General features: G+C 38.3%; 2 protein-coding genes across 2 annotated transcripts; both read right to left on the reverse strand.

Annotated features, from left to right (window-relative positions):
- Positions 1 to 1,526: 1,526 nt before the first annotated feature.
- Positions 1,527 to 1,967, reverse strand: LOC149954624 (uncharacterized). The gene has a single exon (XM_090169996.1). The coding sequence runs from the start codon at positions 1,965 to 1,967 to the stop codon at positions 1,527 to 1,529; it is 441 nt and encodes a 146-aa protein (XP_090026122.1).
- A 240-nt stretch (positions 1,968 to 2,207) lies between these two features.
- On the reverse strand, positions 2,208 to 5,028 carry LOC149954625 (uncharacterized). Its single transcript, XM_090169997.1, has 5 exons — positions 4,410 to 5,028; positions 4,095 to 4,361; positions 3,492 to 3,745; positions 2,991 to 3,234; positions 2,208 to 2,947 (listed from the first exon to the last, which is right to left on the reverse strand). Exons 1-5 carry the CDS (start codon positions 5,026 to 5,028, stop codon positions 2,208 to 2,210), a joined length of 2,124 nt encoding a protein of 707 aa, XP_090026123.1.
- Positions 5,029 to 13,704: the final 8,676 nt, after the last annotated feature.

Raw genomic sequence — 13,704 nt, forward strand, 5'->3', positions numbered from 1 at the left:
GTGACCAGTGGCACTATGCTGCTATTGTAGCCTTAGTTAAAATCTAGTTAAAATGCAAATAAAGCAAAGTGGGCAAGTAATTTCTTGTGTATCGTCTACATCTTTGTTGAAAACGTCAAAGCTATCTATTGAAAACTACGACAGCTATCGCGGTACGCTGAGCTCAGGCCAAATGGTTTTCCCCTCGCATAGTCCCTAAAATACTGGGTAAAAATAATAATACAGAAATATGATTTATAGACTGTTGGTCTTCGTTTAGTTTTCCCTGAGCGAAACTCAGTAAGTTGTTTTGCTGATTAAAGCGCACTTATTCTAGTCACCTCTGATAAAACGAGGATGAAGATACGTGTTCTGAATAAGAAAAAAATTGAAGAAAGACCATAATTTTCGTTTCAGCTAGAGCCTCACATTTTATTTAGTAGATAGAACATCAGAGACTGAAATTAAGCACACCTTTCAGTGTCAATAAAGAAAGTTTTAAAAGTTGGAAGAGCCTTTATTTTCTAAATTCAAAGTGAAAAGTAAACCAAATCATTCCGGATGATAATGGACACCCTAGTACAGGTTGTAATCTAATAGCAAAAGGATGAAAGTAGGGCCAAGCTGCAGCTTTGGGTATAGTTCACATGTTATTTCTTGAGCGGACGATGCTTTTTTAAATTTATCATTCAAAATAAGCTAATTGCTTAAAAGAATAGGTGTGACGTAGTTAAAGTAGTACCTAGATCGAAATCTAGTTCCTTATTGGTCATTCAAACACTCTGTCGAAAGAAAAATATGAATTCAAGAATTCCGGGATGTTTTTAGAAATAACTGTTTAAGATTGCAATATAAACGAAATTTTAAACATATCACAACATTTATTGGTATCAGGTATATAAACAATTGTAATCTGAAACTTTATTTGTTGAAATTGTTTTATATTATATCATAGACTTTTTATAGATGTTTTAACTACAAACCTTGGCCATGCCTCCGAGCAAAACTGAAAGACCCTCAACCTCTACTCCAGCTATTCAATTTAAGAATCAGTCCACCCAGTGCAATTTTGACCTAAAAGAAACTGCAGCTAAAGCAAAACAGAAAGATAGCCCATTTTCGAGAAACAAAGAAAGATAACAATATTCTAAAATGCTCCAACACTGTAGAATACTTTTGGTTGGGAGAGACTAAATTTACTTAAAAACCGACTGAAAAATTTCCAAGTATTAGTTGTAGGTATGAAGTGGAGACGACGAGGTTATTAACATTTAAACACAATTTAATACTTTCGATACAGTTATTAAGTTTAACAACTTGCTCTTATCGAGCAACCGTGACTTGAATTTAAAATGGCATTCCTCTCCTTTTCTGGAGAGGTTAGGAAGTTTGGACCTTCTGGGTCCCGCGCCGAAATTGCAAGTGAGAAGCCTCGAGAATATTTTCTCGGGGCTTTCTCAAAGAGATGGAAAGTTTTAGGGTTATTCATTTTTATTTACTTCTAAAGCGTATAGGAGGGATGTGGGACGTCGGATAATATTCCCGTTTCAACCGTTTGGGGTGCGGACTAAATACGATCTCACGCTTCCATCGCTGCTTTTCTTAACCTCACTTTTAATGACTAGTTTCCACATTTGCTTTGAGACCTTCTCTTCGTGGATTATCACAACATCTCCTACTGCCATCTCTCTGTGGGATTTCTTCAGAAGGACTTGGTGTGCATTACGTAGTTCCATCGGGTATTCTTCTTTCCATCTCTTCCATAGGCGCTCTACTAAAGCTACACGTATCTTTAAGTTTCTTGACAATTGTTTTTGGGAGGATGGTATGTGGCTTTCCTTTGGTCGCTGTGGTGGCATGCAAGTGAGTCTTTGTCTGATTATATATTGCGAAGGTGTAAGTGGTGTAGGATCATGGGCGTCGCTGAAGACGAATGCCATTGGGCGTGAATTGATGATAGCCTCTGTTTCGGCTAGCACCGTTTCCATCTCTTGGTACGATAAGGTGACGCGTCCAAGAATTTTTCTTAAGATGGTTTTCCCTGACTTTACGAGCCTTTCCCAAAAACCACCCCACCATGCGGCATGGTAAGCTATAAATTATCTCGTGGTGTCGTCTTTGATGGCTTTCCAAATTTGCTTTAGGTCTTCACTTCCTCGGATAAACGTTTTGGCGTTATCGGAGTCAACGAAATGAGGTACTCCTCGTCTGAAGGCCACGAGGAATTCCTATGTGGTCTGGTAAGGAAATAATTCTAGATGGATTGCACTGGTTGTAGCGCAAGTAAATAAGCATATGTCGGCTTTGATGATCTCTTGTCCAATTTTTACGTAAAGAGGCCCGGCCAAATCTATGCCGACCGTCTCAAATGGTGGCGTGTAATCCACTCGGGTGGCGGGTAAAGACGCCATGGGTGCTTCTCCTGGCTTCGCTTGTTCTCTTCTGCAAACCATGCAATTTCTCGTCACGAATTTTGCAATCTGTCTTCCTGTGATGACGCAATATTTGCCTCGAGCTTGGGTTAGCGTAGCTTGTACCCCCGAATGCAGGACTTCCCAATGACTGCGTGTCATTAATAGAAAGGTCAAGTGTTGCTTTTTGTGCAAGATGATTGGGTGCTTTTCATCCTCTGTGAGTCTGGATCCGTGCAAGCGTCCCCCTACGGCTAACAGTCCATTTTGGTTTATTATTGGTCTTAGTTTGGTTGTTTCGGATTCTCTTGGAACGGTTGCTCCTTCTGACAAGGCTTTGATTTCTTTTGCGTAATCAAGTTTCTGAACGCTTGTGATCCTCACGATTTCTGCTTCTGCCATTTCCGTTGCTGTGATGAGTTCATTTTCTTTGGTGATTTTCTTTAGGGCATTGATAAAACGGTGGATGTAGGCTGTGATTCGCATAACTTTGTTAATCGAGCTATAGGCTTTCAGGTCCATTACATTGGACATTCCCCTCCCAAAGTCTTCGGTTTCTGTTAGAATGGCAAGAGCAGGTTTTCTGGCTTCGGTTTGTACCCTTTGAGCACTTAACTTCTATTTTTTCAGATGGCCAGTGCCTTGGGCCTTCCTTCAACCTGCGGGGTCCATCCCACCAAAGTCTGTTTTCCGCTAAATCTGCTGCTTTCGCTTCTCGACTAGGGATGTCGGCCGGATTTTCTTGACCGGGACAGTGATTCCAGTCTTTGGGTTTGGTTAGCTCTACGATTTCTTTCACACGGTTTTGGACAAATGGCTTCCAGATTTTAGAGTTTCCTTTTACCTAGTAGAGCGCCACCATCGAGTCACTCCACAAATACTCATCCATGGCTTCGACCTTAAAAGCTGATATGACATTCCTGATGAGATGAGCTCCCAAGAGGCAAGCCATTAACTCTAGTCAGGGTAGTAGGAGGTCCTCGAGTGGCGCTACTCTAGCCTTACAAGTTTCGAATGAAACTCCTAGTTTGCCGGATCCGGTGATGTAGCGTAGGCTTTGCCGCTTGCGTCGCAAAAGGTATGAAGTTCTTGTTTGATTACCTTTTCTTCGGGGTAGTAACATCTGTTTAACTTGATTTTGCTAACTGTTGGCATTTCTTCCCGCCATTGATCAAACTCTTCGTTGATGATTTGGGGTAGGTTTTCATCCCACGTGAGTTTCTCCTTCCATAGCTTCTGGAATAGCATCTTACCACGTATTACGTAAGGAGCTAACATCCCGATGGGATCGTAGATTTGTGCTACGGCGCTGAGGATGTGCCGTTTGTTCGGTTTGACTTCTTGAATTGCTATTTCTATGTTTGAGAGATCGAATGAGAACTTGTCTAATTAAGGGCTCTATTGTAATCCTCAGATTTTTTCGGTGTCTGACTTAACATTTATCTTCATTGTTTCATTGGACGGCTGCATTTCACTTCCCCATTTTTCTCTCAATTCCGAAGAGTTTTTCTTCCATTTTCATAAGGTCATATTTGCACCTTCCTTGCTTCAGCTGGTGTTTAACGATGGCTTTGTAGTCGTGTTATAGGATCGGGTCTCTCTTGAATATTTGTACGAGACTTCTGGCTCTCTTGGTGGCTAGGGTTAGGTTGCTAGGTAGGTCTTCTTCGGGGCGACTCCAAGGGAATTTGACTTGGTACCTACCCTCCTCGAAGGTGGTTTCTTTCTCAAATCGCTCTAGAACTTCTTGTCCGTTGGGATTTGCTTCTGTTTTGTCTGTTATTCCTAGTGATTCAATATTCCAGAACTTGCTCATGGCGTCCTCCAATACGGCTCCTGTTACGCTGTTTTTTAAAAGGGTTACGTGGTTCGAATTTACCGGAACATTATTGAGGTTTACGGGTCCATGGATGACCCATCCGATAGTGGTTTCTGGGGCGGCTAGTTTTCTATCTATCATCTTGGTTCTTCCTTTGGAAAAGTCGTTATATTGGTCCGCTCATATTAAAAGCTCTATACTGCTGGCGTTCGGCGTATCAGTTGATTTTTCGTCTGCCAGGATCATATTTCTCTCTCGGGCTAACTCTTGCACTTGGTTGCAATTTACTAGGGTTAGGGCGTTACATAGGAACGGCACCTCTATAGCGTTGATCTGGATCACTCCGTCTGGTTCTCTAGTATTTCTCCGGGCTACTCGAACGACTTGTCTGGTGCTGGTTCTTGGGCTGTCGTTCATAAATTCGGCTATCTGAATGGATTTTTCTCCAATGGTGGGCAGTTTGAGTTTTCTAGATATCTCCTCTATTATAAAGGTGGCTTGACTTCCGTTATCCAAGAGGCTTCTGATTTTCTTCGAGCTTCCGGTATCATCCGGCGAGCTGATTAAGGCCATGGCAGTTTGTAGGACAGCCATGTTTTGGCTTCCCTTGACGGTGCTTACGTTTATTTTCTTTATTGTGGTTTCTTCGCCGACTTGTTTTTTCTCTTCTCGGGTGGGCTTACGGAATCGGTTTTCTTCACAGATAACGGCGTGGTGACGACCGCGACAAAGCTTGCAAATCTGAAAATTAGAGCCGCAAACACGTGCATCGTGTTCTATCCTCGTACATATATAGAATCTTCCTTGGCTTCTTATCATTTTCTTCTTATCTTCTAGGGTGTAGTTCTGCCATTCTACAGTAGGGTGTTGGGATACCTTGCAGAAAATGCTAAAGATTCGGGGTCATGGGGCGACGTTGACGTTTAGAGCTGATGTGCTTGGTGGGTTTAAGTATCTTGGAGTGTTTAAGTAGCTTGAAAGAGTTGAATAGCTAGATCTTGATTTTTCGCGATATTCGAATTTGGGCGCGAATTTTGGCTTTTCAAATTTTGCCGTGCGCTTTTCAATTTTTGACGTTTTAAGCATAGCGCTAGTTTCTCGACCTTCAACTTCAATCTTTAGAAATATTAACAATTTGTCCACATCCCAAGCCTCATTATTACTTCTCTGCATACTAAACTTTAATCTAATATCGTCCGGTAAACACCAAACAATAGCTGGGCATAAGGTAGATGAATTAACCTTTATCTCTATATCTAAACCATTTAAACTTCGAATATTGGTTTCGCAAGCATCGTAAAGCTTCCTTAAAGAGGCACTGTCATGTGAACTTTCTACGGGATCTAACCTCAACAGCTGGTTCATTATAGAGTGAATTACTAGATCAGTCCTATCGTAATGTTATTTAGTAATGCTACTGCGTGCTCATAGTTGGTATCTGACACAATAAACCCATTTACGGCGCTAAGCGCCTCCCCTTCCAAAAGTGACAAAAAAGAGTTGACTTAGATAATTTCCTTCCGTCTACGATTAATGAGTTAATTTGACTCTAGAATTGTGACCACTCTTTTACGTCTTCTTTGAACTTTCTTACGGTGATTTGTGGAAGCCTGGATTCCTCTCGGACGGTAACTACAGTTGAGTTTCCCGCTCCAGTTCCTGATGGCATGGTTGATGATCCTCTTGCATTCGCTATTGACGCAATCTTTCGTTTGAGGTTGTTTTTCGCCAGGGTTATTTCGTCGTGGTAGTCTTCTGCAGCACCGGTTTCCTTGGCGATTTCAGGATCGTCCTCCGACTGGGCTACCATTAGTTTTGCGATAGTAGCGTCCAACTCCTTTAAAGATCCTTCCCTTAATTCGAGTAGGGACATCTGGTCTTCGTGATCTTCAATGGTGGTTGCCGGTAGTGTGGATTTTGGTGGTGCTGGCTCTGACCTTTTTACGAATCTTTTTAAATTTCTGGAAAGGTGCTTCTCTCTGCGCGTCCGAGTCTGCCATTGTTCACGTTCACTTTAACAGTCCGATTAAACTTAGAATATTCCAATTTGCACCACTAGTTCACGTAGTCCGGTTTACCGTTTAATTTTAATTATAGGATCCTTGCGTTTGTTGTGTATCCCGGGTTAAGGCACCAAAATTATGAAAAATACTTTTGGTTGGAAGAGACTAAATTTACTTAAAAATCGACTGAAAAATTTCCAAGTATTAGTTTTAGCATGAATTTCAAAATACCGCTTGACGAGGGGTCTCGAACCCGAAAGTTTCGGAAACATGTAAATTTTAACTGTTTTTAATAAAATCAAGAATACCATGAAGTATCAGTCATGCTTTAAACAACTATTAAATGAATTTATTCATTTACCCATGAATATGGATCCGTAGGCTATAGCTATGGTACCTTCATCGTCAAAAGGAGGTTGGACTAACTTTCGATTTACGTCATTCAAAGTTTTAAATAAACCAATCGGAGGTTACGATTTTATTTTCGGAATTCGAATAGCAGACGACGCGTACCAGAAAGGGCGGAGCCGCGAATGGCGCGAAGTTTATAGACCAACCTCGTTTTGACGAGGATGCCTACAGCACTATAGCTGATCCATATTCATGGGTAAATGATTAAATTCCTGGTTTTAGGTATTAAGTGGAGACGACGAGGTAATTAACATTTAAACAAAATTTAATACTTTCAATACAATTATAAAGTTCAACAACTTGCTCTTATCGAGCGACCGCGACTTGAATTTAAAATGGCATTTCTCTCCTTTTCTGGAGAGGTTAGGAAGTTTGGACCTTCTGGGTTCCGGGCCGAAATTGCAAGTGAGAAGCCTCGAGAAGATTTTCTCGGGGCTCTCTCAAAGAGATGGAAAGTCTTAGGGTTTTGTTTGAGGGGCAGAAATTCTGCAAGCTCCGAGCGTCACTAAGTCGGGCTGCCACGGTCATTTATGGACCGTCCGAAGGGATTACAGGGAAAAACCCAGGAACGCTCGGCGCCAGCGGAATTTCTTTACAATTGCTTTTCTTGGGTCGGAACAAATTTACAGATTTTATTTTACTACCTTTACGGTTTACAGAAATCTTAATATAAAAAATTAGGTTACAAATCGGTTTTTATTAATTAAGCAATATTATAAATTACAAGTTATATTTAAGTCACATTTAATTATTGAGTGGAGCTCTCACTGTGGTGACATCAATGGGAAAGTTGGCTGTGTGTGTGTGGGTGGGTATGTGTGTGTGTCGCACTTGGGGGAGAAGAGAAAGGGACCCTGAACGAGACGGAGAAGAGAGAGGGAAATTCGCGGTAATGTCCGGAAAAGAGGGGGACAAGAAAAGAGAGGGGGGGACAAGGCACTGCCGTTCAGGATATAATTTTAGCGAAAAATAAAGTGGACTAATTATAAGTTATAAAAAAGATTGGACTAATAAAATATTATTTAGGCGAGGGAGACCTTCGCCGGGAGAGAGGGGGGGACAAGAAAAGAGAGGGGGGAGCGAAAAATAAAGAGTGGACTTATTATAAATTATAAAAAAGATTGGACTAATAAAATATTATTTAGGAGAGGGAGACATTCGCCGCGAGAGAGGGGGGGACAAGAAAAGAGAGGGGGGAGCGAAAAATAAAGAGTGGACTTATTATAAATTATAAAAAAGATTGGACTAATAAAATATTATTTAGGCGAGGGAGAACTTCGCCGCGAGAGAGGGGGGGACAAGAAAAGAGAAGGGGGAGCGAAAAATAAAGAGTGGACTTATTATAAATTATAAAAAAGATTGGACTAATAAAATATTATTTAGGCGAGGGAGACCTTCGCCGCGAGAGAGGGGGGGACAAGAAAAGAGAGGGGGGAGCGAAAAATAAAGAGTGGACTTATTATAAATTATAAAAAAGATTGGACTAATAAAATATTATTTAGGCGAGGGAGAACTTCGCCGCGAGAGAGGGGGGGGACAAGAAAAGAGAAGGGGGAGCGAAAAATAAAGAGTGGACTTATTATAAATTATAAAAAAGATTGGACTAATAAAATATTATTTAGGAGAGGGAGACCTTCGCCGCGAGAGAGGGGGGGACAAGAAAAGAGAGGGGGGAGCGAAAAATAAAGAGTGGACTTATTATAAATTATAAAAAAGATTGGACTAATAAAATATTATTTAGGCGAGGGAGAACTTCGCCGCGAGAGAGGGGGGGACAAGAAAAGAGAAGGGGGAGCGAAAAATAAAGAGTGGACTTATTATAAATTATAAAAAAGATTGGACTAATAAAATATTATTTAGGAGAGGGAGACCTTCGCCGCGAGAGAGGGGGGGACAAGAAAAGAGAGGGGGGAGCGAAAAATAAAGAGTGGACTTATTATAAATTATAAAAAAGATTGGACTAATAAAATATTATTTAGGAGAGGGAGACCTTCGCCGCGAGAGAGGGGGGGACAAGAAAAGAGAGGGGGGAGCGAAAAATAAAGAGTGGACTTATTATAAATTATAAAAAAGATTGGACTAATAAAATATTATTTAGGAGAGGGAGACCTTCGCCGCGAGAGAGGGGGGGACAAGAAAAGAGAGGGGGGAGCGAAAAATAAAGAGTGGACTTATTATAAATTATAAAAAAGATTGGACTAATAAAATATTATTTAGGCGAGGGAGAACTTCGCCGCGAGAGAGGGGGGGACAAGAAAAGAGAAGGGGGAGCGAAAAATAAAGAGTGGACTTATTATAAATTATAAAAAAGATTGGACTAATAAAATATTATTTAGGAGAGGGAGACCTTCGCCGCGAGAGAGGGGGGGACAAGAAAAGAGAGGGGGGAGCGAAAAATAAAGAGTGGACTTATTATAAATTATAAAAAAGATTGGACTTATAAACTGCTTGTTTTTCCGGCAAAAAAAAGAACTAGAAAGACTTAAATTACTAATGTTGTAATTGTACTATTTGTACTAATAAACTGTTTGTAGCTTAAAAAATATGTGTAGTTTTCTTTCGGTATTAATGTTCAATTAACATAAATACGACATTACTAAAGTTATACAACTCTTCGACAACTCCGTAATTCACGATTATCGTAGCGCCACGCTCCGCTCAAGTCTTTGTCGAGAATGCCGGCTCCGGGTTTTGAGACGTTCTAGTTATGATAATAAAACAATTGGGTACAAGACCCTTGTGCTACTATAAAATATTCAACAAACACAAACCCTCAATGTAAAGTTTCAAGAAACAAACATCACCTGAAACCCAAACAAACAAACTAGCAGACGATATTTTAGGCCAATCGCTAGAATATTTTTAAACATTTAATTTTCCAACTAAAATTCCATTATGTGGTTTGCTTTTGTAACCAATAACCTTATTTATCTTATTTTTATTTCCTAATTGTTTTATTACATATATTTTAATATTATACTGATTAAACACGATATCTGAAAGAATGAATTTTGTAGCGCATAGCCACACTTTCTATAAACATTCGGTGAAATGACGAGCAAGTCACGTGATGTTAGCTACCGCTTTACAGAAATCATGCGGTGATACTTTCCCACGCGACGTAAGAAGAACCGTTGACCGTAACACGGTTCTCGTCTCGGCCCTAGTGCGAGACTTTTGGTATGAAGTCTTATAAGAGTTTTGCTAATAACTTACATAGCTCTTTATAGAAAGTCACTGTTATTCTACTACAATCGTCGTTTCGTAAATGTTTAAATCATTTATAATAGACGAGTAAAGAAAACCACTTTCCTCTTAAAATATTTTTTACGAACTTCCGAGGGAATTGTTGGTAGGAAGGGAGAACCTGATTGGCTATTACAGGAGTCTCCGCAAAACTTATCCTAATTGTGCCCTTTTACAAAATGTTCTGGCGAAGTGGAGGTTCAGTGTTCACATCTTAAACAATTTCTTTACTCGTCTATTTATTTTACTCCATTTATTTCCGTCGTACAAATTTAACTTGAGTGGAGATATTTTGCGTTATTAAGGCCTCATTTTAACAAAAACATATTATAAAATCATAACTTAAAAAAGAAAACAATGACAGTTAACAAAAATTTATTATTGACTTATTCGTATTGATTATTATACAGTATGTTACGTACAAGAATGTCAAAAATTTCTTTGGGTCCTAATGAGCCAAAAATGTACTATAATCATGAGTCTTAAAACGCTTTGTTTCTGAGTTTAAAACCAACAGAAACCCGTCCCAAAACAACGAAATAGACAGTTCGGTATTCGGCCTTGAACCCAATTGTTTCCATTTATTTTTCATTTGTTTTTATAACAGTGAAGCGATCAAATCAATAATCGACACTACATAAATAGATTGATGATTTAGTTTTAAATTTAGGATTTTAAACGACCGTTAAAAATGGTCAGACATTGTAAATAAGCAACTTGTTCGAGGTGAATGTCAATTCAAAGTATTTACCCCGATAGATGCTGGCATAGTGCTTCTTATTTTGGAAAGCGTACAAGAGCGAAATACGAGTGTTAAAGACACTGTTGAGAAGAAACTACAACAGTTTGATTTGCGTAAAGCCAGACTAATAAGCCTAGGCGGAAAAAAATATACTTACAATAGCACACTGAACGTTCTTTCCTAAGCTGAATTTAATGAGACCTAACGCTTCTTGTGTAGGCCTTATCTATCGTTATCTCCTGCGAACGCATTAGGTCAGTGGGGTATATTTCAATTTCGTTGTTTGGCTCTTTTGAAAGTCTGCGAGGTACTTTAGACTTTGTCCTTTTATTATTAAAAACACACCAATTTTTGTCATTTACTTTGTTGCGATTTCTTAATAACATGTATTAATCTTTAGATTTATAACGATTTAGTTCATTTGTAATAATTATGGGACTTCTAAGCACTTTTTATTATAAATCGTAATATGAGATAGCTTAGTATTAGTAGGGTTGCCGTTTAGAACCGAAGGAACCGGAACCGAAATTACCCGTTCGATTCCGGTTCCAAGAAATGGGAACCGAAGCCACTTAGGTTCGGGTCCGGTTCCATCTAGAACCGAGCCGGAACCGAAGGATAACAGAACCAGATCGAATCGAAAGAACCGAATAATTTTTGAATTCTATTACTTTTAAAAAAGCCGCGAAAAAGAATTAATAAACCACTGACAACAGTGACAGGGACTATTATCTCAATTGGAAGGAAAAACCGTTGTATTTAGAAATCACCTAATTTCGTTTTGTCTAAACTATTGGGTTTTATTTCGCCGCGTGTTCTATGTTACTTTCAAAAAGGTGGAAATAAGCAAAAATAGCTTCGCCGCCTGCGCGAGCTAGTTTTCCTTTTGTTCTCGACATTCTGCTCGGTCAAGGTACGAAAATGAGTTCATATAATTTCGGTTCAGTTTGGTTCCTACTATTTTTCGGTTCGGTTCCGGTTCCTTCTGAAGATGCCTCTGTATTAGACGGCGAAATTAATCGTGCGCTCTGTAAAGCGTATTAAAATTGTAATTTGTATATTAAAACGTTTTTACTGTGTAACTAAAGTAGTCTGTCTTCGTTTTTATTATAAACCATAGGTAACTGAATTTAATTGGAAAAAAATTAAATAGGATTAGCATAAATATCCAATCCAGGAGCTGATTTAGAAGGCAGCGATTTTAAAGTTTTCTTAATTTCCGAAGCAGTTGTATCGAAAAGAGCGAAAGTTGAATCATTTATGTTATGTCAGTCAATTGGGCAATTTGAATTTTCCAGACAATACTGGAAGTAAAATATTTGTTAAAATCGTGGGCGGAGTAGTGATGGGCTCACTAGGCTTTTGATTTCTGCAGTTGCTTGGTTAAATACTTTCCATTTATCTTAAGGACTCTTTGCTTCGGAATTGTTTTTAAAAAAATGTTTTTTCGGCATTGGTCGTTTTTTTGAAATTGTATATAAACTTTATTTCGTTTTATTGATTTTTTAGGTTTTGTTATAGTTATTAACCAATATTTTCTCGTAAGTTTAATTTGCGTCGCTCATCTTGTATAAATTATCCCAACTTTTTCTGACCTGTCTATTTTGAAAATTGAAAAAAAAAACCTTACACTGAATTTCTCCGATTTCAAAAGGCTTATTACTCATGGGGAAAGATTCAAAGCTAATGAACAGGGTAGTGGTCGGACACATCCAGTGTTTCCTGGATACAAACATCTTTATTAATAAATAGAAACACGTTCTTAGGTATACTTTTCTACTGAAACCAAGATTTGCCACAGGACCGCCTATACTTTTTTGACATTGCTATTTCCTAATTAATTTAAAAAAAATTAACAGTGGGTTAAGAAAGAGCCGAAATTTGCACTGTGAGGCCCATAGATAATAATAAAGACTGTTGTATTTGTATGAAATATTTTGATATTATTTAGCTTATAAATTAGTTTTTACTGATTGCAATTCGCATTTTTTTCATTTGAGTAAACAACGTTCATTTTCTTAAATGAATTACTACGAGTTACTTCTATGAAAAACGAAAATAATGTTTGGTTTCCAATTATTTATATAAATTGCCATTATATTCCACTGTAAAATTTGATTTGAATTTTGCTTAGCTTTTACCTTTTTCTTTTCAAAATTTTTTTAACAAAATCCGGCACTGTCTTCACGGACAAATAGGTTACGATAAATAAATATTTTAGAACCTTTTAATTTATAAGCATTTTTCATAAGCTCGGATTTTTTTTGGGAGTTCATAAATTTTAAAACTATTCTGTGGTTTTCACTCCTGCCGAAATATTTTTGGAAAGCCATGAAGGTATCTAGCGTATATTTTTTTGGCCATTGGTATGAAAGCGGATTTATTGAAATTTTCGGTAAAATATTTAACGACCCAATGTTAAGTTGGAAAATTTTATTTACTGCAATCTGGCTTTTTATAAAAGAATTATTTGGCCAAATATAGGTACGAAAGTCAATGAGAATTATCCAAAATATTTGGGTGTCAAGTGAATAAAATCGTATTACATACAGAATAGTTTATTCGTTAACCGATTTAAATAAAACTTTGTCGGAGCGTGAATTTAAACTGGGAATTCACTGGTATGAGGGAAAAGTTTGTGGCGATTAATGTCGGCAAGAAAAAAACAGAATTAATTTCGAATTTTACCGTCTCAATACGCTCTTTCAATAGATGCTTAAGTTTCAATCAATAAAATATATTGCTCTTTTACGAGCGGAAGATCCCTCTCTTGATTATCAGACCACCCTCTTTTCATTGAAAGCCATAACGATAAAATCTGTAGCTTTGGCTATAGAAAGATGAAAAATGATTGATTCACGATTCTATTTTAATCCTAATTGGAAGGACGCCGTTGAAGAGACTTATCTGCCCCTCGCTTGCTTATAGTGCTGCTGAATTTTAAAAAAAAACTTTTTTTTTTTCAGTTTCAGAGGGATATGATCATTTGGAATAAAAAGAGGTACACTCTAAAAGGGAAACTGACAAAGGAAGATAAATACATTGTAAAACACCGCCATTGGTACTCTCAGTTTTACTCCAAAAATAGTCCAA

The sequence above is a fragment of the Leiobunum rupestre genome, chromosome 3 (assembly GCF_980474605.1).
Source record: "Leiobunum rupestre chromosome 3, qqLeiRupe1.1.hap1, whole genome shotgun sequence".
Classification (NCBI taxonomy): domain Eukaryota; kingdom Metazoa; phylum Arthropoda; class Arachnida; order Opiliones; family Sclerosomatidae; genus Leiobunum; species Leiobunum rupestre.

Bases quoted from the DNA above. Each gene is read 5' to 3' on its own strand.
- LOC149954624 (XM_090169996.1), bottom strand. From the start codon at position 1,967: ATGGAAACGGTGCTAGCCGAAACAGAGGCTATCATCAATTCACGCCCA.
- LOC149954625 (XM_090169997.1), bottom strand. From the start codon at position 5,028: ATGATAAGAAGCCAAGGAAGATTCTATATATGTACGAGGATAGAACAC. The intron at 3,746-4,094 runs GTAGGTACCAAG...TCTCAAACATAG, and splicing joins AGAAACCACCTTCGAGGAGG to AAATAGCAATTCAAGAAGTC. The intron at 3,235-3,491 runs GTAATCAAACAA...GCGCTCTACTAG, and splicing joins GTTACTACCCCGAAGAAAAG to GTAAAAGGAAACTCTAAAAT.